We start from the raw sequence: 27751 nt of genomic DNA on the forward strand, positions 1-27751 counted from the left end.
GCGGTGGGCGCGGCCACAGGAGCCAGAGCTCAAGGAGTGTTTGGACGGCGCTCCTAGACGTTGAGTTTGGATTTTGGATAGTGCTGTGTGGAGCCGGGGTCGGACTCGATGGTCTTCACGGATCCTTTCCAACTCTGTTCTGTAATTCCAACGTGCTGCCGTACCTCTGCCCAAACCTAATTTCATAGGCAGCTACAGCTCTTACTGCCATGAGGAAATAGATGAAGCCTTTTGTATATAAGCAAAAGTGTACTACATTGACTTTAATTAGCATATCATCCACAGAACTTTTATGGTCCTTCGCAGTCAAATTCAGATATACTTTGCTAAGTATGATCTACTGATAGAAAAGCAGCAGTTTGCTTTCTTGGCCTTAGTTCTACTCATGCTTTGTTTAAGTGCAGTGTGTGCAGAAGAAGCCAAGCGAATGGTCACACTGCCCGCCTCAGCCCGGCAGTGCAGGACACGTGTGCAGCACCGAGAGAACAGGCACCATATGTGCCTGCTGGGAGCCGGCACGCCTGGACAGCTAAGGCAGCGCAGAGCAGGTAAAGGACTTGGGGCGTGCTCTGGGCTACTGTTTGCCAGCAGGCTGTAAATGGCATCCCTCCCTGTAGGAAAACACAACCCAGAGGAACATTGTGGGAGCCCTGGGCTGGGTGGTGCAGGTGTGTTTGTGCCATAAACAGTGCCTGTTGCAGGAGCTGGCTTTAGAGGCAAGTGTGTCGGCAAACCCTGTGATTCCTCAGGCACAGGAGTTCCCAGTGAAATGAGGAAGGTATTGCCATGAGTGCACCACAGCTTCTGCCAGGGGTTGGGACGTGTCTAACACAGTTTTGCATGCAGCATCCTGGGAGTGCAGAGCTGAGCAGGTAGGTGTAGTGAATGATATTTACTGTTATGGATCCAGAGTACTGCTGTGCCTTCATTGCTGGTTTTTACATTAGTAGACTGTAAGGAAGGTTGTATTACAGATGCCTTTTCTAAAGGAATTTCCTATTTTGTTTTATTTCGTGATTATATTTCAAACCGGGCTGAATGACCACATGTCCTAAGTGGTGAGACTACTTTTGTCTGAGGGAGACAAGGCTGAGGCAGATATAAACAGTTGTGAGTTCTTCTTAGTATGTATTCAGTACCATCTAAGGATATCTGCAGCTGCTCCCAGTCTTGTTACCTGTGCCCTAAGGCAGCCTTACAAAAGGATGAACGCAGATGTTAGTGCTGAGGACAACTCTTGAAAGGAGCTTCTCAAAGACCAATAGAAAAACTACACAAAGTTAACTAAAGATAAAATATATTGTAACCTTTTTCTACTTGCTGCTGTTTTCTCAGATTTTTTTTTCCTGCTCAGGCCTTCAGCAAGAAGTGTAAAAGCTGGCTTGCCACTTAAATCCTAGATTATTTAGGCTGCTTTCTTTATTTATAAGGCAACGCATGGAAAGCAAAACAACCACAAAGATCCGTAGCAGAGCAGGAATGAAAACCAGACAGCATCGGACAAAATACTTTGAAAACAGTTACAGCGTTTTGTTAAAACATGCAAATGCTGCTATGCACACAAACTAGAGCTGTTCTTTACCTTTTCACTAGAACTCTTTCAAGTACAGCTTTAAAGTTCACTCCCCTTTAAAGAGGGAATGCAGAACAGTAGTTGCGATACATAATGTCTGTTTAATGAAAACAACTGCAATTAGCTGGCTGTGATGTAACAGAAATCCCATTCCAGGTGGGCATCTTACTCAATTTCTTCTCTTTATGTACTGACAGAGTTTTCAAAAAATAAAGTCTTTCCTACTCATGCAACCTCTACCAGAATGGCAGAGCCTGAGCTTAAAGCAGGACACTGCAGCATAAAGCAGTCCTGGAATTAGATTGTAAACTGCCACAACGTCTCCACTCAGCCAAGGAGTAGGAGGTTAGTGGGAGCAGATTAGTGATGAGTGACCTAGTTTTCTCCCGCATTACATCTTCTCCAAAGATAACCATCACAGTGACCATAAAGCAGTACCTATTAAATGGAGAAAGCTACGTCATTAGGGGAGATTACAGTATAGCTTTATAACACGGATATCACTCCTCACCGCATTGAAAAAATTTAATTTACAGAAGATCTGTGACTGGAGTGACAAAACAGTTGAATAAATGTCAGCCTCTGGGATATAGTGAGTACAAGCCAGGTATCATCCCAGTTTTTACAAAGTGAAGCCCCAGTAGACCTTTGGAACTAGCTTCGTACTGTATTATAGAATTACCCTGATTATGCTGAAACATAAATCTTTCGCTCCCTTGACCTGACTTCTCACAAATGAATTCTCATTTTCCCATGTCCAGAAATACAATTCCGTCTTTTTACTTTCCTTCAAGGAAAGCAAAAGAGAAGGAAGCATAAGAATAGAAAAGCAATTTAAAAGCCCAAACCACCAAAGGAGGCAGGCTCCATTTCATTTGAAGAGTGGTGAGGTAGATCACCACAGAACAAGTTGGGAAACTCCACAGAAACTCCACAGTCATAGGCACGGCTCTCCCCTAGTTTCGGTTCCCATGCAGGCATCTAACAGCATTCTTTCACACAGGTTCTCTGCAGGAGATGACCAGCTAGCCATGGGAGTCACAGAGCAAGGACTGTGACAAGTAGACAGACTCAGACAAGACTTGCACATGCTGCATCTCCTGACTCTTGCTCAGCTCCAAAGGCTCTATGTCTGGGCTCAGTGTTGCAGCTGAACTTCACAAAGCCTGAGCACCATACTAACTAGCCCCAAGGTGGGCTTTTTAAACAGCCAAAGATCAGGAATCAGTATTTCTAACAGCTATTTCTGAGTAGCCTTCATGGCACCAAAATAAACAAAATGCTCAACTCTCTCCACGTTTCCCAAATGCTGGGCTAGGATAACTATTGTTACTGGTTTTCTGCAATGCATCTGCATAAAAAGAATCCTAAAGCCATGAGAAATTTGACAGCTAATGGTTCTACAACTGCAAATTAAGTAGCTTTATTTCAAAATACAATAATCTTATTTGTTATATTTTCATTTGATTAAGGGACAGCATACTTTCTCATTAAAGAGTTAGCCATATTCAATACAATTCATTCAGAATACTGAATAGTGGACTGGCGTAGGACGTAGGGACCGCTAACCATTAATCGATTGTTCCAACTGCAGTACTTACAATTGTGCCTACGGTGGTGATTCAGCAAAGGTGACGCATGGAGAAATGCATGACCTGCTGATGAACAACTGCATGGAGTGAATTGACCTGGAAGGTGTGGCAGGAGAAGCTTCCCATCAGGGATGCAGGGCATGCATCACTATCAGAACGCTGGGAAAGCTAGACAATATATTAGAAGCTATCAAACTAGATGGTTTGCCTTTTATTCTTTTTCTGTGGAGGAAGGGACTGGGGAAAACCGGTCGAATGACTCATTCAAATTTCACTTCATAAAAATAAGTTCTAGAAACAGCAAGTCACTTCTGTGTATTTAAAACTTCTAAATATGTTTTTTCCCTAACCACTGCTAGCTGTTTGGTTTGTAAAGATTTTTAATATTATTATTATTATTATTTACAAAAAGGCTAAGAAAGAACTTTCTCTACCTGGTCTTTCTATTCAACAGCATCAAGGTAGCCAGCCTCCCTACTTCAAGTTTAAGTTCTCTTTAGGCTGCCATCACTAACTACAGCCTGTTTATGCTGGTTGGACAGCTTGACAACAGCAGATGGAGAAAGTGGAATTTACCAGAAGCAGTGTGCAAAACAAGGCTTTGTGACAGAGGCCTATTTCCACTTCTTTCAGGCACCAAAGCTACTCATTTGTGAAAACAATGAAAGGATGCTTGGAAAGGATACTTCTTCCTTATTCATTATTGTTCCCTAAACTGTATATTGTGCCCTAAACTGTAGGCATGTGAGATTTGCAACGATCTCAGTTCTACAAGGAATAACAGCACCAATAACATCGATTGCATTTCTCATCACTCCTGCATGCCTTTAATACCTTTAATGTTACTTAGTACAAGGCTTTGGCCTAGCACACAAGAAGAGCAGATGATGATTTTTCATAAAGTAGTATTTCAAAATGTTTCACAGTATGAATACTGCAAAACCACTACACAATAAAGAAGTTACTTTGCACTTTCAGAGCTAAATCTGTGTAGTTAAGGAACCAACTACGAACAACTTTTAGGGGATTTCCTTTGCTCTATGTTCTTACATGATTTCTTTGACTAGAGTGGTTATAATAAACCTGCTCTGCAAATTTTAAGCTTGAAAATTTGGGGTAAAAGATCACTATTTCCAGGCAGTTCTTACATTTCAGCTGAAAACATGGTAGTCTCTGAAATGCGTATATGACTTCTGTTACATGGACTAGCTACCGTACTAACTTTAAATTTCTACTTATACACCTGAAATGGAGTTACCAGTCTGTTGGGTTGCAGTCTTTTTCACTGGGAGCAAACGTAATTTAGAATTTAATATGACTAGCATCACATTCAAAATACAGAAGATGTACTCCTTCATCAGGAGCCTTTAGAAGTTTCCTGAATAAGCTGGAGAAATTAAGGCTTTATTTAAAAAATCCAAAACAAATAACAAAACTAAAAACAAACAAACAAACAAACAAACAAACAAAAACAAAAAAAAAACAAACAAACACCTTAAACTCATTGAAGTTACTTGGTAATTAAAAGATTGGGATATACTTTTTACACTTAATATTCTGTGGCTATCAGTAGGGAAAGCCCATAAGCTTGAAACAGAACAGTGAAGGGATGCTCAGTGTTTGTGTACTGAAAGCTGAAGCCCTGACCTTGGTCAGCTATCTAATACAACACTTGATAATCTTTATGGTCCTTTTCAACCCAGGCCATTCTAACACGCTGGAGTCATTAGCGGGATTCTTGGTGTAACTAGCGTGCTTGCAGCAGAACCCACACAAGTCTGAGAAGCTAGTTTGACTGCTAGCAACAAACACAGCAGACTTTTATCCAGTTCCTCTCAGAAACAGTGCTGTAAAGAAGTTTAAATCTCTACCAGCGATACTATTCAAAGAGAGATACAATATAAAGTGTAATTTAAGATATTTTACATCACATCCTCAAATTTAGCTGTAAACAAAGAACACCATGGCTTCAATGAAAGTTACTTAAATTTGAATGCAGAGAACACTTTATTAACTGATTACAGTTTTGATGACCAATCTTAAACCATAATTAATATGGGAAACATAGTGGGGGACATTAAGGCTGAGCCATATATATATAGACAAATCTGGATACTGATAATCTGTACATTTAACCTCTGCTTTTTTTTTTTATACATCTTTTATTCAGTGTCTGAAATTAATCAAAGAAAACAACCAAAAAACTGGCCACTAATTTAAGATCTTAGTCTGGAATGAAATTTTTGCATGGGTTTTTGAATGCAGTATAGATCTCAGGGGAGATCAAATAAAAAAAGATTTGCAAACATGCTCCAAATCAAGCATTCAAGTATATTTGGAGTTTATCATTACAGTTCTGTGCAAGTGATTTTATTTTCAGCAACAAGTAGTAGTTCTCTCCTTTAGAAGTTTACGCTCTACTTAAGAGGGTATTAAAATCAACTAATAAGTTGGGAAATCAATATAAATTAAGTGCCTGTGGTGTGCATCAGCTTCCTGCTCTAAGCAACCTTTATCTGTAAGTGGACGTAACTGCCAGTTTCACAGAATTACACCGACTTATCAACAAAACCCAGAAATTTATCTACTATTCTTGCACTGTGAACAGTAGTCCTACATGATGTGACACCATTTTTCACCTGTACAGCTCCCTTTTGTAAAGTTGGGCAACACATGAAAGAAAGACAGACAAACTCTTTGTGTTCTGAAACGACGTTTCAGTTCTTTAGTTCCAGTCACTGAAGGAAGAGGCAGAGGCAAGTTTGAATTACCCCAGAAAACTGAACAATTGGTTTTATTTGGTGTCTTCAAGATGCTTCACCTTCTGTGGGAGACGTAGGTGATGTCGGAGAAACCATTTCAGGTTTTCGTGAAATTCTGTCCAATTCTGCCTGAACATCTGTTAAAACTGGCTTCTGACCTACAAAAGAAATGCACATCACTCAGTGATGTTAATGAAACCATTTTGGGAAAGACTTTCTATTTTCAATTCTCAAGCAGCATCTGCAAATCTGCCAAACAAAAAAAGCCAAAGAAAAAACCAACCTGTTACTGCTTCAGGCAAATCCTAGAAATGTTACTCTGCACCCCGAAGTGTGCAGTAAAGGCCTAAGGCCAAGAATCAGCAGCAAAGGAACAAAAGAAATATAGTCACGTCCTGTATTTCAGATTTTTCAAAGTAACTTCCATAACTATATATAAAGTTGTGGGCATATGAAGAGTTAATGTAAAGTCTAGAAAATACACTTCTCTGTATTTTATAAATTATGAATTCTTCTGAACAATTTGCTGTATCAGCTGTATTTTGAAGTAATTCTGAATAGAAATCAGGAGTTTTACCATAGACCAGTTTCTGTTCCACAAACATGGTCAGCTGAAGTTGACACTGCTGCTCAAGGTATGTGCACAGCTTCAGGTGGCAAATCTCTCACTCTCCTCACCTGCTTACCTCCCCCATAACTTGGGATAGCACAAACATTTGTACACTTACAATTACCCTAGCTTGCAATACACCTTATTCCCCAGCCTTGCCTACATCTAGCTTTAAAGGAATCACTATCAGACATTTTGGATGAATACTAAACATGCTGTTGGAAGAAAATACTAAATTGATTGACTGCTGAAGTCACTCATTCAAAACCTTCATCAAATCAGAGCTATAGCACTGGCAAAAGGAAGTTTAAAAAGTATTAAGAAGTTAAAAAGTATTGAAGTCATTTTAACATCGATGATAAAAATACACTTCACTTTGAAATGAAGTCCCAATGTATCTGAATAATATTAAGATTGCTTATGGCATAAGCTGCTTACACAGCTACAAGAGAAGGTTTTCTTTCATTCTCTGAGCCATAAGAAGGGCAGGCAATACTGAATCACTGTGAGAATAAAAAGCCATATCCAATGAAACATGCAGTTAAAAGTAGTAGTGTTCATACTTCTGATAAACTACACTGAATGATGCACAGCTCAGTCTAAATTGTGAGCTGATCTTTTTAGCATACCTGACTTTTTTGCTGATGGTGGTAGATTGCTGCCAGTACCTCCTGTGCTGCCACCTCCAGGACTGCCACCAACACCACCAGGGCCACCAGGGGAACCAGTTTTCTTACTCAACAGACTATTAAAGAAGTTTGCCAGGACTCCCTCACTGGTAGCTCCAGCTACAAGACAAAAAACATCCAAACATTATCCAGATAAACAGCAATTCAATATTTTGGTTATGCTAAATAAGCATATTAAAGAAAGGTACGTCCCCAAATTAATTCTTGTTCCCAAAAAGAAAAAGATACCTTTCATGTTGGGATCAATTTTTTTGGATCCAGCAGGGATAGGTGTAACACTGGCAACATTGGATGTTACAGATCTATTTGGTGTCCTAGGAGATCCTCCAGGAACTCTCGGTGAGGCGTCCTGTGCAAAGGAAGAGGAGAAAATTAAAAAGTCTTCCAAATAATCAAATCATGCACTGTAATTGCATGTGAAATTAAGCACCTGCTTCTCAGTTCTACTTCTTTTTTAATAATGTAGTTTCCCTCACAACTGAAATGAGGCAAGATTAGATTTTATGTTGTTTTTGTTTGTTTTTTTTTTCCCCCCACTTATGATATTATTACAAATATTAACTTCAGTGCAACTGAAGCACTGCTGAAGCTTCCCTCCAGGCACCTCAATGAGAAAAATGAAGCTGTTATTTTATAGTTCCTCTGACCACAGTGAAAACTGCACCGATGAGATTATAGAGGACCTAAAATCAGCTTCTTGGAAAGACAACACCACATGCCATCAATTACGTGGAAAGGACTAAAGGCAGTCCAAGGAAAAAAAAAACAAGTGAACAAAAGAGCTCCAAACAAAATAAACCCCCCAAAACATTACTCAGTTCTTCAATGATAACAGATGTTTTTGTAAAATTGCAGTTCATCTAAAAAAAGTTGAAGTAATCTCTAAAAATTAACATGCTCTCTATTAAGCTTCTTACTTTCTAGTTATTTTGAATTTAGACATCATAATCCTCACTTAACCATATATAATTTTTTCCCCCAGAGTTTCAATATTCCTAGAATGACAGCGCCAAATTTTGGATATAAAACTCACCAAAGCAATTCAGCTGACATACAGTTTGCTCCCTGGCACACTCTTGGGATGGAAAGGGTAGTCAAGTAACTGCTTAGATGCACTCTAACATATGAAAAGTAAAGCCACAGCATTTAGCCCTTGCTGCCAATACAAGTTGTCATGCCTAGCTGAGAAGAAGTGTCATCATTTTAGAGCAGTGTAAGAAATAGGCTTTAAACACTACATAGTTACAAATAAATTGATCAAAACTACTTGATCACACAGTTAAGAGACAAACAGCCCTCAAATACAGGTGATGGTATTGGAAGTACTTTGTTACTACTAACCACTGGTCTTCCTGCAGCAGTAGGTGGCTGTTTCACCAATTGAGACTGCAAAAAAGAAAAACAAACAACCAATAAACCCAGATATTATTAGATATTACAAAACTTTTTTTTTTTTTCTGAAGAATCTTGTTAGATGAAACATCAGCTGTTTGTTTTATAAGCAGAACATTACCTGCTGCTTCATAAGAAACACTTGGTCATCTTCTGCAACAATTTCTTTCTCATGAACAAACTGCAACACAAAAGAAAAAAACACACTAATACCAGGACCTGCAAGAATACAACATAAAGCATAGGATACACAGTATCTGTTCACAGATGCACGCTCTGACGCATATCGTTACCTTATCCCGGCCTAAGCTTGGCCTTACTTTCAGTAAATTTTGCACTAGGATGAAGTGGCATAAGAAATAGAGACATCTTAGATCCCAGGTCTACACAGCAAGTCACCAAACATAAGCTTTGCCAAAGCAAGCAAGGCAAATACCAAAATTTATTATCTGCAGTATATAAGCAGGCAAAAAGTTTGCCAGTTACATTTCCCTTGGATTCTTAGTACTCAACACATTGCTGTATGCCTTGGTTTCTCCCCTGAAGATTATAAAAGGGCACAGCATTATGTTTTCTCAGCTGAAATAATCGACACTTGGAAAATGATCACTCCCAAACTCTTAACTTCACTAGAAAGAAGGCAAATATTTCTGCGATAACTATTACATATACATGGGCCCACTTTGCTGGCATTTTGTTTAATCCCTCTATGTTTTCCATACAGTTCAACCTTTTTTCTTAAATGGTATGAGAGAGGAAATAGACCAAAAAGTTCTGAACATACTGTGTAAGCTGGAGAAGAGCTATACAAAACACTAAGAAAACATTGAGAGCAAAATGAAAAGACAAAATAAGCAAAAATAAGTTTATTGTATTCTTGGAAGCAAAGCTCTGAAAGCTGACAGGGAGATAAGCAAATAAAAAGCTGCCAAAAATATTAGCAAAATGTATTCCATTTTTAAAACCTCTCATTTTACCTTTCTGACCGGTGGTTTTCTTATGCTGTCTTCAAAACTGTCTTCTGCTTTTAGTGTTTGAAAGTTCTCATGCAAGATGCCAATCTTCTTGTCGTTATCCCAACCTGCAGGACTAGAAAGAAGGATCATTTGGCTTTAAATTCCATCATTACTTCAGGTTATTCTTGAACGCAGTTCTTATCATGGATCCACATGATCCATGATCCACAAAGCCCAGAAAGTTGTCATTTCCTTTCTTCTGTGCAAGGGTGTTATTGACCAGTACAGGTAACTGCAGACAAGGACTGGTTCACCATAACAGAAAGGAAATGTCTCTTGGTTTATCATTTTTCTTTGAGGCAGCGAGTATTTGTTAACTCAGCCAACTTCCCTCTCCAAATCCCCCAGCTCATCAGACTGCTACACTCATCTTTCAAAAACATAGGACAAAAAAGGCTCTGCAGTCCTGTACAAATGTATGTTGTAGTCATATACACACAACAGTGCAGATAACTTACATAAATACTGCATCTTTTTCCACAACAACAGCTGGGACATTGAAAGGAAACCCGTACAACTTCTGGACTATATATTTATAGACTAAATCAATGTTTTTGTTCTCCTTTACCGAGGTGTAAATAAGCGCGGCCCCATCTGAGTGCACTTGTTAAAGAAAACTCCATTTTAGTGGTTAGTAAGAAATAGGAAAATGACCCACTTTTGTTGTTTTAAAGGTTATCTCCTCTGAAACATTTAAGAGGAATACAAAAATCAAATAGGCCAAGCAACTTCCAATGCCATTTTTTGAAATAAGCTATTTAAGAATTTAAGTCTCTCTTCCTGCATATATATTTTAGGGCAACTCATCTATTGGTTTTTGAGTAAAGGCTCTTCTCACATTCGAAGCCCACAATACCAATAGCTTCACTATGATGTCTTTTAAACCTTTTTTTTTTTTTTTTTTTTTTTTTTTCAGCAAATGAAAACTTTCATGCCATATCCTTATCTCATCATTCTCCCATCCTGCAGGACTACACAGAGATGTGACACAGATACTACAGCATTAACATCAGTAGCTCCAAGAATACAAAAGTTCTTTCACTTTCCCAGCTGGGTTTTTAAATTTGGGACCAAGCTCTTATATTACAGAGCGATCTCCTCTGAAAGGAAGATAAATGAGTTGTGCTCTACTTTAGTACTAAAAAGAGTGATTATTATTCTCATACGGTTCAGTATCAAAGGAAGATTATTTACACACAGGATTAATAAAAGCAGCAAGGGAAGTTTCAAGTAGTTGTCACTTTGATATTATAAAATTGCCCCAAACCCTAACCAGTTTCTACATAGATGAAATTCAAATTCTGAAAGAGGTAAGTAATCTAACAAGATCTGATTCCCATTCAGTGACATTCAGAATAGAGTACTGAGTTGCATATGGCCTACTAATCTTTCATATTCCTTTTCTTCATCTACAGAACTTACTGCAATTATCTGTAACTCCATTTTGAAAAACTAGCTCCAAAGGAGGTGCCATCACAGTACTTTAATGAGATCTCAGGGTTTTGAACTACCTTTCCATCTGTTAATTTTTGTCTCTCCAGGAGTATTTAGACTCCCACTTCCTACAGCACACATTATGATGACACAATGAAGGCACATTATTGGCATCTAAAATCTAGATCTGAGCACACCTAGCTACCTAAACAACATTTTATACATAGCATAGTGACAGTTTACATATGTTGTGCCTACTAATAGGAAAGCCAGGGGATCTTTCCCACAGCACTCTGTATTTCCTTTCTTCCCTCATCACCTTACCTGTGGGATTACTGAACCCTGAAGACACCACATATTCGGTCAAAAAGATTTGGGCATCTGAAATGATTTCATGCTAAAATGAATTATCTTCTTGCTATTTTAGGGAGCTTGTTGGTTAAGATTTGCTGATTTAGGAACTGATTCTTCAGTGTGGAATTGGCAAGGAAAGAAATTCAAAGTAAGGGAACGTGCCAGACTCTTGCATATCTGTAATGAATTAAAATTATTCAACAGAATGAAGAAATATTTAACCCAGCATTGTATGTTGGGAATAACCAAAGCAGACGTCCAGCAACAAAGAAGGAGTTGTGCACAGTTTTGGTAGAGATGCAATATTCTTTTAAGCTGGTCACAAGTAATGCAAAGCTTTGAGTCCTTATCATCTTTATGATGTGTTCAAGGATACACTGTAAGCAAAACCGTCTGATATGTGACTGAATGAAGTCAAAGTGTTCATCTCTGTAGTCATGCTCTTTTTCCAGGACACTGATGGCATCGCACTGTTAAAATAAGCACAGAATTAATATACCACTTCCAGCCAGCTGTTGAAAGCAGTGCTGCTGCATCTCCTGTTCACAGCTGGGTCATAGGAGGCAAAGCAAAAAAACAAAAACCTCCTGAGATGGTTTTGAAACATAATTTTTTTTTTTTTTTTAAATATGCATCTTGGCATGCATGTAGCGTGGGCTGCCTTAAATTGGGAGTTAAAGTGTTCGCCATTTTCCATTCTCTTCCACACTGCAACCATGTTATGCAATAAATCAAACATCTCTATTGAACACCAATCCATTGAATACAAGCATTTTCTGCACAGTGCTTTTACACGTGCTATTACAGAACACAGTCTTTTTGACTGGCTACTTGCTCCCCCTTTGCAAAGGTAAGCCAAAGCAAGGAGCGTGGAGATGAGAAGAAAAAAATAATGGTTGTGGTGAGGGAAGAATAATGGAGACCCAGGAGGTGAGAAAACTCCTGCTTTCCAAACAAGAGAGTCAGCCTTCTCTAGAAGTAACGGCATTAAAAAAAAAAATTCTCTCTCTATGGGCCAGCAGAGGCTGCAGATGCAGTATGTTTAATGCCAATGAGAACTGAAAAGCCACGGGGGAATAAAACAAAACATGAGAACCACGCTACTTTCTCTCTAGACTAAAAGTGTGGAGTATTTAATAGAAATCAAATCAGGTCACAGAAACACCCTAAGAACTGAGCAATGTTAGCAGAGCAGCACTCTACTAGCTAGAACCCTGAAACTTATTTTCCTTCACATATAAAAAAAAAAAAGCAGAAGTATTTAAAAATCGAAACTATTGTTTGCAGAATATAGAATGGCTGTGTAAATTAAAGGGAATTTCAGTTGCTTACTGACTAGCTCACTTCTGAGAGCAAAACCAGGTCTGAGGTATTTCTCAATTCCCTGAAAACTGGTAATACCACAGGAAATACTACACCCAAATTAACATGCAAATAGGGTTTCCAGAAGATTCCCAACCTTCAACATAAAACCTGTTTATAAGAATTCTTATCCAACATATACAGAATGAATTTAGAACCAAGAGTTTCCCACCCCAAATCCACAATTTAAAGCATCCCCTTAATAAAACATACAAAAAACCTAAAATGTGAAACAAACCTTTGTACAAACTACTACTACTGGAATGCCTAAGTTACATGTTAGTGTATCTGCACCCAGGGGTAAAATCACACTGTCATCTTTGTCTTCCTGTAATGAAGTATTTCTTCTCTGTGGAGAAGCTGGAAAATCCTCGCCTGGTTCTACGTATTCCTGGAAGTCTCTTACCACTGAAAAGAAAAAAAAGTTATATTAAAAAATCATCTACTTTAGTATTTCAACATTGATTTCCACTGCCATTGATCTCTAGTACTGCTGACAGTACAGTACTTCTGTAGGTTGAAAGAATTGAACATGCAGCAAGCGCCACTCATTTATTTGGCGAGGCAGAAGAACATGGCCAGTTTTAAGTGTCCATGAGGACAACATTAATCCATTTTGATTTTTTAGCACTGTGGAAGAACCACTGGGCAGTTGTTATTAGCTATCACTGCTTGATAAATCTCCTAAAGAACCGAAGACCCTTGCATTGCTCTTAGTGAAATTAGCAAAAATCTGTTAGCATAAACAGCAGCAAGCCTTACACAGATCATTTAGCTGGTTTGACCTAAAAGTCCCTCATCCACAGTCTTCTGTACCATGAATCTATACTAGTAATAAACAAACAAACAAACAAAAAAAACAGCTAATAACTAGATTATTAAGTAGCAGCATGTTAAATATTTGGCATGATTTTACAACAGATCAGATACTACTTTAAAGTTTAGCAAGAAAGGCAAGTCAGAATCCAACAAGAATTTGAAGGGAAAAAAAAAAATGACAAGGTTATAAGTCAGTTCTGATGCAAATGCCCAAGGTCTAATTACAAGGTCACTTAATGTGCTTCCCACCAGGGATGCAGTATCAGGCATCAGATGTTTGTACCTTTCACATCAAGTGTCTGATTTCACCCAGCAGAAAATGGATTCTACCCCAAACCACCTCCATTACTTTTCCATGAGTAGCACTGCCTGAATCAGCCAAAAATCCAGGCAGCAAGATGACTTAGCTGAATCACAGCTGAATCACACACACCAGCAGCGCACTACTCTAGTACTTTCTCACTGCTTTGTCCTGATTTGCCTTCATCCATCCCTACCTTTTCTAAACTGACTGAAAGCCTGAGTTCCTACCTAGAAAAGCATTCAGAACACTGAATTATCCAGCATCCAGGATAAAAGTGCATTGGGCTGAAGTTATTCAGCTCTTCTACCCAAAATTCAGAATAAAAAGAAGCATATGTACAGATCATCATCTCTACTTCAACAGTTGATTGAGGCTCTTATTAAAGCAACACTGCCCCTTCAGTCTGGTCTGAGAGCCTCCCAGACTGTTTATGTTTTTAATCCAGAGCTCTCACCAGGATATGCCAGCAACTCAAGGGAAGAAAAAAGATTAATGCACTGTATCAACTCAGAGACCTCGGAATATTTTTTTTCTGGATTTTGTAAAATTTGCTATTCTGTTCAGTCAGTCGGTAAAGAAGCAAAGCTACCATCTCCACAGTTTTGATAGCAAAGATATTGCATCCCTACTTTCATCCAGTAAGACCATATCCTGAAACAGTTGGCAATTTTAATACACAGCCTTCCCACCAAGAAAACAAAATGACCGACACTCAAAAGCACTCTTCTCCCCCTCTTAATTTTCCACAATAAGAATTTAAGACAACTCCTAGGAATGACACTCCCCTGAGAATAATCTTTTAAAAGAAAAGTAAGCTGTTGCCTTACTGCCCATTTAATCACATCACAGCTACAACTTGGATTTCAAAAAAAAAAAAAAGAGAAAGAAAAAAAAAAGTTATCCAACAGCTGCTTAAGAACATGACCATTCTAGAGACAAACTTCAGACTTCAATAAATAAAGTTTTAATCACACTATTTGATCAGACACAGCCTTCCCAAATGCTTGCTTCCTGTAGTAATTCAGAGAGGTGAAGGGGCAAGGTTGATGATTTAGTACGCCAAGTGAAATACGATGGCTGCCCAAAACCAGTAGGTGCTATGACACTAGCAAGCTCAGTCAGACAGTTCAAGGAATTCTGCAATAACCTTGTGTTCTGCATATTTAAGTTAAAAAGATATGAAAGTGATAGAGCATATTCATGCCAAAAACAAACAAAACAAAACAAAAAAACCCCAAACCAAAGCATACATAGCTGCATTTGTGTCAAGAATAACTCCTCATGCAGAAAGGGCCCAAACATTACCGTGCATGAAATAATCCTGAATGCTTTCAACATTTACATTTTTGTTAAACAAAGAAAAGACCCAAAATCGTCTAGTCTGACTACAGGAACAAGTACAGACTAATGCAGTGTAAAAGATGAAGATCTGCCTTTAAAATAATAAGATATAAAATAGAAAGCCATTACTTTTTTTCATTTGATAAATCTTATTTTCTCTAGGAAACAAGACAAATTCAACCTGGAACTCCTGATTTTAAGCCATCTTTACAATAGAGAAAAAGACTGCAATGGAGAGATTAAGTTGTGCAGGAAGCATTAAGCATACTTGACTTCAGTGGAATCCTAAATATCTACAAAATACTCACATTTTTGTTCCATTTCTTTCATTTCTTCAGGAGGAATTTTTAACTTGTCAATGTGTTCTCTTACAACACTTGCCCATTTTTGCAAAGAATCCATTGCAGTCCAAGGCCTTGACATGTCTACTACCAACATAACTAGAGTGTCCTTTAGTGAGTTTGACTCCATTGCAAACTTAAGGAGACCCTTGTGATACAGGTCACCATCCAAAATCCGTACATTGCATCTTGTTTGGTCTATAACAAAAGAAGAAACATTTTGAGATTCACTTGCAACACTCCACTCCATAATAACCATTACATCTTCATTAGGTATGTAAAATACAAGTCAAGAAAATTAAAAAACATGTTTTAATCGGTCAGTTTAACACACACACACACACACACACACACAGAGCAGCAAACTGCAGCTTGTGGAGAGCCCTTGCCCCTCAGAAACACTGAAGTTTGAAGAATTCAGCTTAATGGCCATAACTGAAGATCTTGAACACAGTACCTGAAAATGAAAACTCAGAAAAAATTGACTATTTCCAATGTTAATCTTCATCAGTTGTGAAGGAAAATGGTTCTCTTGGAAAAGCAACTTAGAAGGGGGAGTTTTGAAGGAGAGATGGCAGTCAAGGGCCAAAAAGGGATGGCTGAATTCATTCAATGTGATGTGCATGTATAACTGTATCTTGGCCATCAGAAAACTGAAGCAGAACTGCAAGTTTCTGTCATAAGCTTTAATGATTTAGATGGAGAGTGAACAGGCAAGAAAGTTATTCTTCGGATCTGCAGAAGGACAATCACAGTGCAAATAGGCCATCCTACTGCTTCTTCCACCAAAACAGTGTATGTACTCCTACACTCAGAAACACTTTTAACATAAATGAAGAGCCAGTGATTCAAAATTAGCTTAACATAATTATATTTTCCCTTCAGGTAAATTTTCATTGCTTGATACAGAAGCTCTGAGGAAAACATTCAGAACCAATTCTTAACTTTGTGATGTCAAGTCATCTTTGAGATCAGAGGTGGAAGTCAAGAAAGCAGGTGATTTCAGAAGGTAAAAGGAACTAACTTTCTTTTCTCCTTCAACCTGCATTTGTTTTCATAGCACAGAGAAGTCGTTTTTACCCACAAGTACTTTCATATGTTCTTATTCACACACAGCTGCTTCTAAGCATTGCCTCTAGATAATTCATTGCATTTCATCAGCTAGTGGTGAGACCCCACCTGCAGCACTGTGTTCAGCCCTGAACCTCAAAATAGGAAGTATATGGATCAGGGAGAGCACATCCAGAGGAGGCCACAAGGTTGGAGCATCTCTCCTACGGAGAGAGGCTGAGAGAGCTGGGGTTGTTCAGCCTGAAGAAGAGATGGCTGTGGGGAAACCTTATAGTGACATTCCAGTACCTAAAGGGTCCCTGCAGGAAAGGTGGGGAGGGACTTTTTATAAAGGAATGCAGTGACAGGACAAGCAATGGCTTTAAACTGAAAAATGAGAGATTTAGGTTACATGTTGGAAAGAAATTCTTCACTCAGAGTGTGATGAGGCGATGGAAGAGGTTGCCCAGAGAAGCTGGGGATGCCCCATCCCTGGAGGTGTTCAAGGCCAGGCTGGATGGGGCTTTGTGCAGACTGGTCTAGTGGGAGGTGTCCCTGATCATAGCAGGGGGGTTGGAACTCACTGGCATTTAAAGGTCCCTTCCAACCCAAAGTATTCTATAATACAGTCTACAACCTCCTTCCCTGGCCCTCTCCCCTTCAATTTAAGCATCAGGGTGGAATTAAGCATTCCACAGGTATAGATATCTGTAGTGGGAGTCTTACACACCTTTTCCTCTAGGTTTGACAAGCGCACTTTTGCCTACCATCCATTCAGAATGTTGCAAAAGACTGCTTTTCTTCTGGCCTTTTCAGTCTTTTAACTGGCTCCTCTCCTCCTCATGCCTGGTCATTCATGATATACGTAAAGGAGATTAGAATGAGAAACCTCATTATAACAAATTGTTTGTGGACTGAACTGACCTTTTACTGAGAAAGAAAATCATCCCATTCTCGTTCTAAACATCACAATACTGAACCACTACTTTGGTTTAAGATATTATTAGAAACTTACCATCTCGATCTTCATCATGCACATTTAAATACAAATACTCCATGCCTCTTCCTTTTTTGTATTCCTCAATTCCTTGAATTTTTCCTATTAAGCTAGTTTTACCTGCTCCATCTTCACCTGGAGAGACAGAAATTAGATAACACTCAATCTTTAAACTCAGCTACATTTAAAAATCATTTGTGACAAGAAGGAAACGTTCTTTAACAAGACAACTGAGCTCATTAAATTTTCGAAATATAGAGGGCTTTGCCCAACTCATCCATTTGTTTAAAGTGCGTGCTTCATCTTCAAGTCTCATCTCTAATTAGTTATAAAGGCAGTTATGACAGTACCTATCCTTTTTGAACAAAGTTTTTATACCTATTTTACAAGCTAACTTAACACTTGAAACCATTTCAGTCTTTCACTTGTAACCAAAGTCTTTCTGAAGTAGAGGTCCAACTGAGAGTAAGTTCATCACACAGTCAGAAGAATACCACTGACAATTCTCCCCAGTCAAACAGGGCAGAACACCAGGCTGAATAGGGCAAAACTGTTTCCTTACAATTTTATGAGTTGATTTCTCTGAATCTTTTCTACAGTTCTTTAAAGCTTTAAAGGAGGTGGAAAACAGAAAACTTTTGTTGTACAACAAACATTTTGTTGTACATGACACAGCCTACAGTCCAGATCCATCGACCCACTCCTAATGCCCACTTATTCCCCCCCCTCCAAAGGGACCTCAGATTGCCAGCGAACCTTACACCATAAACACACTACAACTGCTCAACTGCTGCCAAAGACTCATCCTGAAAATCTTCTTAGTACACGTCCTAGAGCTGGAAAACTTCATGCACCATTTTTCAAGTCCGAAAGAGTAACCTAAGTACACCTGGACATCGATCAGGGGTTTTGCTTCTCTGATTTGATAAAGTGATGAGCACATTTGACAGGCTGAGAGAGCTGGGGCTGTTCAGCCTGGAGAAGAGGAGATTTCAAAGTGACCTGAGAGCAGCCTTTCAGTACCTAAAGAGGAGCTACAGGAAAGAAGGGGACAGACTCTTTAGATGGATCTGTGGTGATAGGGCAAGAGGAAATGGTTTTAAGCTTGAAGAGGGGGGATTTAGGTTAGATATAAGGAAAAAGTCTTTTACAGTGAGGGCAGTGAGGCACAGGAACAGGTTGCCCAGTGATGTGGTGGATGCCCTATCCCTGTTGACTTTCAAAGTGAAGCTGGATCAACCCTAGGCAACCTGATCTAGCTGTGGTGTCCCTGTTCATTGCAGGGGAGTTGGGATAGATGGCCTTTAAAGATCCCTTCCAACTCTAAGGATTCTGATTTCATGACAGGAGTTAGTGAAGACGGAGATTAGTAACTTCCCAGAGCTCACTCACAGGTTACAAAATCAAAATTAATAACAGGTTCATAGGTACCTTATCAGCTTTATGTCAAAAAGAACATTTTTTCAAGTCTCAACTATACAGTGAAAGTGTAAGCACTACATAAAAAAGAAAAAAAGTGCAAGGGCAATAATTTTCTCTGTTACATATAAGGATGAATTTTCCCTTTAGAGGAACTTGGTCATCATCCTCTAGATGAATATTACACCTAGAGTAATAGACCACAGAAAGAGACACAGAAGATAGCAGAAAAAAAATCATACTTACTGATCTTGATTTTTCCCAACACAAAATGCCAAGGTTGCTGTAGGAAATACTCAGTGTAGAGTTCAGCTTCAGATTTGACCAATAGTCTAGAAGCTTCCAGAAAGCATACTGCTATTTACTCTAAGTAACCCAAAAAACTGGGTTACTTAGAGTAAAAACTGGAAAAAACTGAAAAAAATGAAATTACATCAGTTAAACTTTAAATTTGTTTGGAAAATTAGTCAGCGAGGTCCTTAGCTTTATTAAGTCTGGGCACACCTCAGAAAACACAATTACAGGTAATTTTAACTAAATGCTGGAAAGCACAGCAAGTTTCTATTCACACAAGTTTTTCTTCTTGTTGTATGAATATTCTCTTAAATAAGAAATTCTGCCTGAAAGGTGAACAATTGAAATGTCTTCATTCCAGATGAATTACAGTTCTTCCCTTGCCTTCACCAAAGTACTCCAACTTCTTGAACTTGTCATCTACAAATAACTGTGGAGATTCTGTTGAGCTGCTGCACTGGCAAGGTGCTTCAAGAAGGTGCTGTTACTACTGCTAAAGTTTTCTATAGGTTTTACCAGGCTTAAATTAAAAAGAAAAAAAAAGAAAAAAAAGCACAAAACTAGGTAACTTTGGTTCCAAATGCTCAAAAGACAAAACAATCCTTATTCCTTTCAAAGAGGACTGTAGTTTGCCACTTCCCAGGGTGCTCACACTAGCTACCTCCAGCTAAGTTCTTTTACATTCTACTTTGTTTCACATCTATGGTAACAAAGTTTACAACTTATTTGCACTGGGAAAGTTTAGCACCTTCAGCAAAGTTCGTCTGCCAGTTCTCAACAAAACTGCCTGCAACCTGACTCTAAGAAACATCTGTGGTCATGAGAAGTTCCAAACATCGCAGAAGAAACCCTTAATTTCATTAATTAGTCAGGTAAATGAAGAGAGTAGTGAGATGTGCAGCTGACATAAAGGAAGCCAAAGGATACATGAAGAAAGGCATTAAAAAGAACACTGGCAAGTGGTCCAAAACAAGCAACTCATGAACTAAGCAGTGTACAAACGCAACTGCTCACAAGAGTGCAAGATGGCTGCACAGCCAGATGTGCCCCAGCCCACAGGTGATCCTGAGCTCCCAAAAGATTCATAAACCAAATTAGAGTCAATGTCTGGAAAAAGCTGTCAGAAAGTAAAAATGGGGACATGGTGTATGACATCAGCACTTTCTCCTCGCCCACACCATTCATTGGAAGTAAGAAAAGATTACCTTTAACAAGAGAACAAAGTCTTGATGCTCCGTCCTGCCTCTATTTCTTAAGTATTCTTAAGTATGTTGGACATATCTTTTACAACTGTGATAGCTGCAAATACATCTGATCCCTGCTATTCATCTATTTTTTCCTCATCCTAAAGCCTTCAAAACAAAACTCTGAAAAGTCTCTCAAATGAGAGACAATTTTGAATACACCCAAGCTATGCTGGGAAATAGCAGCAGTATAGTTCTGCTTTCTAATTATTTTTCAGCAAATTCTCTCTGCATGCAATGCTAACGTCTAAGGCATCCCAAAACCCAAATCTTCTACTGTAATGCTTTTAGTATATCCTGAAGCTTTCCTCCACCAGAAGACAAGGAAAATATTGGTGAGGAAATGGAAGTCTGTTGGTTATTTTATGTTTGAGGGGTAACAGACAGTACTATAATGCAATTAGTGTAGATACTGCCAGGCACATACATAAAAGTGTGCATATACTCACTTATTTCTAAATAAGAACACATGGATACACACACCTGTAGCAGTTGACATTCTGAATCCTAACATACTTAACAATATTTTTTTGTCACTGTCTCTGGGTAACCCTGAAGTACGTAAAAAAGCAGTGGTACTTAGTTTCAAACAAAAGGGACAGTTCATATCCCCAGCTCTTAAACGTTACTGCCTGTTCAAGTTATGAAATAAGGTGCTTCATTTTATCTGAAGCTCTACTGAAACACTATGCGAGATAGAGTGCTATCGTGCACCTCCAGGAGGATTAATCATCATACCCCTCTTCCCTCCAAAATTTTGAGACAGAAAATCCTTCGGCTTCTTTATTTCAAAAGATACGATAATCAGATTTCTATACCTAAGCTCGTAGAGCAAAACATTTCTGACATGCAATTCTTGCTCTAGAACTGCAAGGCAGAATAAAACTCAAGGTGCACATGTAAGATTTTGCATCCTGCTTTCATAAGTAACCAAAACCCTCCTTTTCTAAGATAAACCTTAAAGAACTAGACCTCCCCACTACATCAAGCTGCACTTGTACATTAATCATACAGTGAGGAAACAGAAGCAGTGCTTGCCAGCAAGCAGTGCTGTACACTAAAGCTGAATACAAACATGAGAGACAATAGATTTAATTTTTCCGGAAGCCGAGCTAGGAAGCAGTCAAAGCAATCTGCTTACACAGTATTTCACCATCTTGTTAAGCAAAAGGAGAGCCTTGCATTCAGCTGAACAAAAGCCATCTCACTTCCATGCCCATGCTGCTCCTTCACTCCCTGACAAGCCGCTCAAGCACTCTCGGCCAGGAGCACCAAGGCAGCATGCTACAAAACCCTGCCCTGCTCCCTGCTGTTGGGTGCTGTCCAGCCCCAAACCCAGAGGAAATTTAGGTTACAGAACTTCTGTCCCACTGAACATTGGTAATTATCAATATTTACTACTCAAACTTCCACTTTTCTTCCCGTTTAGGAAACAAAAGCAGAAGCAGATTATCACTTGTCTTAGAACAAGGCAAACATTTATTAATTTCTTACTGCACATAGAACCATCCTGAGTATCATTCATTATTGCCACGACAGACATTAGTTTGCACTTATGTAAATCTTCTCCACTGTAAAATGTGCTCAAAATACGTGAAATCAACAAAGCAGAATGCAAAATGTTTCTTTTATTGGTATTGGTACCCCTTCTACGAGGGGCTTCTTTTCCCCAGCAGTAGTTTGAAAAGCTCTGGACTTGCTGAAAAGCTGTACATGTAACCATAATGCCAAAGGTTCCTTGATGGAACTTGAAACTGAGTTATCGAGGGCAAAGCAGCTTTCCCAGAATCTCAGTGATCTCTGTTCTATGCAGTGTGGAACCTCCCAGCCCTAATCCAGTAGAGTGGAGACACAACAGCCTTCACACTACAGTCAAGGGCATGCGTACTATAGCTATTTTCCAGATAAAACACTTCCCTCAAGCACAGGCTAGTAGCTGCCTTTTCCACAGCCTCATATCAGTCAGTGAAAGAGATTTGCTTACGCATACTATACTAATTGAAGAATGCCTTCTGTGGAGCAAGACCAAAATAATCAGGGTAAGCCAAGTTTAGTTTGCTTTCAGAGAATGGAGGAACAAAATTAATTATGCTGACGAGATTCTTTTTCACAATTCTTCAAAACAACGTGCAAATGTGCAGTCAGTAGGTCGTATCAAGTCTTGGAATAACTCACCACCAAATTAGACTTCACTTGTTCGACAAAAAGCTTTGTTTTACCCCACTGAAAACATTTTTCTCCTCACACATCATTTGCTTGGTTTTACCGTGGCACTAAAAATTAAACAGCTTTTCTGAGGAGCACAGAATCTGTACTTCTGCACAACAGCAGAATATAAAGCAGAGCATAAACAACCGTTCCAGCATCCTTTTGTGAAGTCCTGCAACACAAGAATAGATGGGCTGACCATGGAAACAGGTAGAGCAGTAGCAGTATTACTTATTTCTACAGTGAATACAAGCAGCACAGCTCTAAGGCAAGCACTAAGTCCCTGTAACACAGCAGTAAGCCATCTACTGCATTTTAACCCAGGTTCACTACCAAAAGAGAATAATCCTGCGCTACTATCAAAGGGATGCCTTTATTAGTATTCCCATCACGAGCCTACCTGGAGAGTACAGAAACACAATTCCTTCCACATTATCACCTTCAAAGCTATTTCTGAGATAGATCCAGACATCAGCAACACCACTGGCAAAGTGGAGACAAATTGAATAAATGCAGTTCAAGAATTCCACAGTTTGCCATGCTGTTATGATTAAATATGGCTTACTACACAACTTCCATTTAATTCCAGCCTCTTGGAAAACGAGTTAGAACAAGAAGAACATTCCCAAAAGCACATCTTCATTCTGAAACAGTAACCTAGTTGTTTTGCTGCTACACTATCTAGGTAAACGTCCCATCAAAACAGCTGATACTTTAGCACTGTAACTCTGTTGACTGAAACGGAACATGGCTTACGTTTGGAAGGCTCTTACTGCACAGAAGGTGAAGAAGTTCAAATTTGGATTTGAAGAGGAAGAAAAGAAGTTATCTAGCAACTCTTGCAAGACTAGAGAATTACAAATCATTCAAAATGAACAACAGGAATCAACAAGCAACATTTCATCAGCTGAAATGATGAAGTGACGGTGGAAAAGCTGCCAGACATTTGAATAGGAAAAAAAAAAAAAAAGAGCAAATGGACAATTAAAGTTGCGTTCAATGCTAAAAATTAAGTAAAAAGATTTCATATTCTTTTTTGTAGTCTCATTACAATCCGCTGTCTCAAAATGTAATGCTGAAGCTCGCTATAGTTCAAGGATCCACTAAAGAAAAGCAACAAGCTGAAACAACTCCTTGGGATATACCTGTTCCCTGCAGTAAGTCATCCCAAAACGTGCGCACGCAGAAAAGCGCACCTGCAAATCAGCTGTATAGGCTGCGGGAACTTCTTCTCAAGCACCCTGACAGCCAATAGACAGGAGCAGAGCTCAAAGCTTCAAACAGACAGGTCTGGCCCTGCAAAATGAGAAAATGTGCACACGAGGCAGCTGAGCGCTGACTGCCCACTCTGCTCAACCTTTAGTACAGAGTGGAGTAAAGCACAGAGAAAGCCAAAATACTAATGATTCAATGGCAGTGTAAGTGAGCAACACAGACACAGTCGGGTTCACGTGACACTGGATGGTTTGACATCCTGAGTATTGCAGGCAAAGAACTGTGCTATGCTTCAGGGATTGGAATGCACGATAGAAAGCAGCTATTCAGTTGGTTTGCAAGCTAGGGAGCCTGTTTTCTCATGCATCGTGGAATGACTTTGCACATTACTGCTTGAATACATGCTGCAATTTACTGAATGAATGATTAGTTCAGGTCTCTGAATTCAAGCCTTCACACATTCTGTGCTGCTATGGATTCCATCCATAACCCACAGTGGTGACATTTCACTGCTCCATCTATCCCACTTGCTGGTTCAGGTTTAATTATTGCAGGAGGGAAAGAACAAGAGGGCTCTCAGTAAGCATCAGCTTTATCATCACACTCAAGAAAAAAGCACCAGTCTCTTCTGGTCAGCATCTTTACCGTACAAGTGAGCAGAAGGAAGAGTTTGGGGGGAAAAAAGAATGAAAAATGCCAACGACAAGAGCTACACACTTCCAGCTGTCTTCAAAATCGTATCTAGAATTGGCAGCAATACAAGCCCAGTACCTTAAGAAAACAGGGATGACATGTTTTCTATTGCTATGATGTGCTAAATGAGGTGGCTAAGGCTCTGACAGAACTGCTTAGGGATCAGAGCATATTTGCTGTACAGAATTGTTTAGGAAAACTTGTATTTCTATTATTAGTTCATACAATCATAGAAAAATGCTTTTATACTGCATGCAGTGCCAATCAAAGTTTGAAGTCTTCACATTAAGACTGAAACAATTCTGGAGAAATAAAACTATAAATTAGTCTGGATTTTGTCAATTTTGAGTAAAGAATTACCAGCATTACATGCTAACCTTCATTTCACAAAACAGTGCATCATATTCAGAAACTGGCATCTGGTATCCCACTTTTCTTGAGTTATTTCTATGGTGTTTTGAAATGTGTCCTAGGTTCTTAAAAATGAGATGTTAACACAGTTAAAAATAAATGCTGAAATAGCAGAATTAACATGCCAATATTATAACTGCTCTAGCACAAAATACGTGAAAATGTACTTTACAACTCCTGCTTAAAAGCATTCCAAGAGTAAAGAAATTGGAAATAGTCATGGCAAGAAGTGATCCTTATGAACAACAAAAAGCCAGTATAAGAACTACTTAAAGGAAGAAAGCTTAAAAACAGAGGAAACCTGGGACAACTGAGAAACTGCCTGAAGAGATAAGGCTTCACCTACTCCAACCTCAGTCTGTCCAGTACAGCACACACCTGAGCTCTCCTTTCCCACTGGCAGCATGCTTCAGGGACAGCACCCTGGGTTGCAAAGGAACAGTCAACTGAGTACGGAGGTTACACAGAATTCTTACCAAAAACAAACAAACAAAAAACCCAACAACAATCACATGAGAAAAAGAAAAAAAGCATCAGCTAAAAAGAAGAGTTGCATTTAGGTGTTGAAGAACCACGTGGATGTGGCACTGAGGGACATGGTCAGTAGGCATGGTGGGAGCAGGTTGGTGGTTGGAATAAGTGATTTTAGTGGTCTTTTCCAACCTTAATGGTTCTATGATTTATGTAGAGCTACAAGCTCTACATAAAGAAATAAATAGCATATCTCTATACAAGAGATTAAACAAACAGAATGAGTGTTTGAAACCATTCTACGATGCCCTCAAGCTCTGAAGGAAACACAGATTCACACTGCTGATCACTGAAGATTAGCAGTATCCTATACACCACACTACAAAGAGAGAAAGACAGCGTAATCTTCTTGGCAAGGATCACCACTGGAAGGAAGAAACCTTCCAACTTCACCAAGAACAGCTATCCAATTTAATTTCAAAGGATCACATAAAACGCTCTCAATTATTACGCAATCTTTCTCTAACATCAGCAGAACCTCCAATCTCAAAAGCCTACTCAGTTACATCACGTAACAAGCAACAAATCAGAGGGCAAGAAGTTCTGTAACAGGTTCAGCAGGCAGCCCCGTAATCCCCGCACAGCATTCTCCTCACTGGGAAGTTCTAAGGCACCACTCACAGCAGGAAGGGTCGCAGCCACAGACAGCTCTAGGATGAGAGAAAACACTCGGGAAAAAGCCCTCAAGGAAGGGATGACCACATGGCTACAAAGAGCCACAGCGCTCCCAGAGCCCACACGACTCCCCCGGGCTTCAGCCACGCTCCCACACGCCGACACGCAGCTCTCGGAGCGAGGAGGGCTGGCCGAGCGGGAAGAGGCAGCGAGCCCGCAGATCCACCCGCCCACAGCCCTCCGGTTCCTTGCGGCGGTGCGCGCGGGAGGGCCGCGGTGCTCACCCAGCAGCAGGACGCTCTTCCCCGAGGGCAGCTTGGAGCGGGAGCGCGTGGACACCTCGCTGAGGATGCAGGACCTGCGGCGGAGAGAGGCGCGGCTGAGCCGGGGCTGCGGGGCCGCCGCCCAGCGCCCCCCTTCTCTTCGCTTCCCTTCTCTTCGCTTCCCTTCCTTCCCGCCCGCCCGCAGCGCAGCGCGGCCCCCGCCTCCCCACCCGCGGGGCCGGCAGCCACCGCCCGCCCGGCCGTGTCGGCCCGCAGCCCGGCGGCGGGGCGGGGCGGGCGATTACCAGAGGTTCTGCCCGTCGTCCTCCTCGCCGCCCGCCCGCAGCTCCGCGCCGGCGTTGTTCGCGGCGCCGGATGCCGAGGAGGAACCGAAGGAACCGGCTCTCCCCACCGCCGCCATCTTCGCCGCCTCCTCCCTTCCCCGCCCCGCCGCCTCCCCGAAACGCGGAGCGGGCGGCAGCGCGGCGGCGGTTGACAGGAACCCGGATGTGGGGAGCCGGGGGCGGAGCGGAGGGAGGCGCGCCGCGCCCCGCTGAGGCCGAGCGGGCGTCCCTGAGCCGGGCGCCGGCGGGGAGCGGCCCGAGGGCCGAGAGGGCGTGGGGAGCGTCTCCTGCGGGCACAGCCCTGCGGCTGGGAGAGGGAGCCGCGTTCCCCTGCCCGCCCGCTCTCACGGGGATCGGTGATGCCGGCTGGTAAACGCGCAACGATGGTTGCAAATGTGCTAAAGCTTATTCACCGCGATGGAAGCCCTCCTTCCCTCAGCCATTCCCACTTCGAGGCGGCTTTCCCTTCTCCTTCTGCAGTCGTGGAGGGTTCAGCTGCGTGCCTTTGCACGAGATGTGAGAGGTGTGCAGTCCGAACACCCGGAGGACTCTCGTACCACAGGTGGGCACCTGACGCCTCTGGTGATGTTGCGTGTCCAATGCCTTCACCAGAAGCCGTCCCTCCCTCCTCTCCGTTTCGTTCCGCTCTCAGGCAATGCGGAGAATCACAGAATCACAAGGAAGTGCTTGGTCATCGCGCTGTCCTAGCTTAGTCTGGGGGATAAAACAGCAAGGTTGAAGCCTGTATGCTAGAATTGAGCCTTCACCAGCTATGCAGTGTGCTGGCACGCACGCTGTTAACAGGCGAGGCTGCAATAAGGCGAGCATTACTCAGTTAGCTGTGCTTGTGATGGAGGAGGAAGTTTAGAAAAGCCTGT

At 40.6% G+C, this 27751-nt stretch overlaps 1 protein-coding gene and 1 long non-coding RNA gene across 2 annotated transcripts; one reads left to right on the forward strand and one right to left on the reverse strand.

The window, feature by feature from the left end:
- Positions 1–12: 12 nt before the first annotated feature.
- LOC146544148 (uncharacterized) lies at positions 13–24710 on the forward strand. The gene is made up of 2 exons (XR_014883972.1): positions 13–548; positions 15411–24710. It is a non-coding gene; the product is annotated as an uncharacterized LOC146544148 (long non-coding RNA).
- DYNC1LI1 (dynein cytoplasmic 1 light intermediate chain 1) lies at positions 5149–27057 on the reverse strand. Its single transcript, XM_085226410.1, has 13 exons — positions 26835–27057; positions 26551–26624; positions 17655–17771; positions 15557–15787; positions 13023–13192; positions 11799–11892; positions 10093–10228; positions 9596–9707; positions 8740–8799; positions 8568–8612; positions 7455–7575; positions 7167–7325; positions 5149–6085 (listed from the first exon to the last, which is right to left on the reverse strand). Exons 1-13 carry the CDS (start codon positions 26948–26950, stop codon positions 5973–5975), a joined length of 1548 nt encoding a protein of 515 aa, XP_085082536.1. The 5' UTR covers positions 26951–27057; the 3' UTR covers positions 5149–5972.
- Positions 27058–27751: the final 694 nt, after the last annotated feature.

The sequence above is a fragment of the Meleagris gallopavo genome, chromosome 6 (assembly GCF_905368555.1).
Source record: "Meleagris gallopavo chromosome 6, MGAL_WU_HG_1.1, whole genome shotgun sequence".
Classification (NCBI taxonomy): domain Eukaryota; kingdom Metazoa; phylum Chordata; class Aves; order Galliformes; family Phasianidae; genus Meleagris; species Meleagris gallopavo.

Excerpts from the sequence above, each read along its gene's own strand:
- DYNC1LI1 (XM_085226410.1), bottom strand. The coding sequence starts at position 26,950 with ATGGCGGCGGTGGGGAGAGCCGGTTCCTTCGGTTCCTCCTCGGCATCC. Across the intron at positions 9,708-10,092 it reads GAAAAAGATGCAGTATTTAT|TCCTGCAGGTTGGGATAACG; the intron begins GTAAGTTATCTG and ends CCTTCTTTCTAG. Across the intron at positions 6,086-7,166 it reads ACCATCAGCAAAAAAGTCAG|GTCAGAAGCCAGTTTTAACA; the intron begins GTATGCTAAAAA and ends TTTCTTTTGTAG.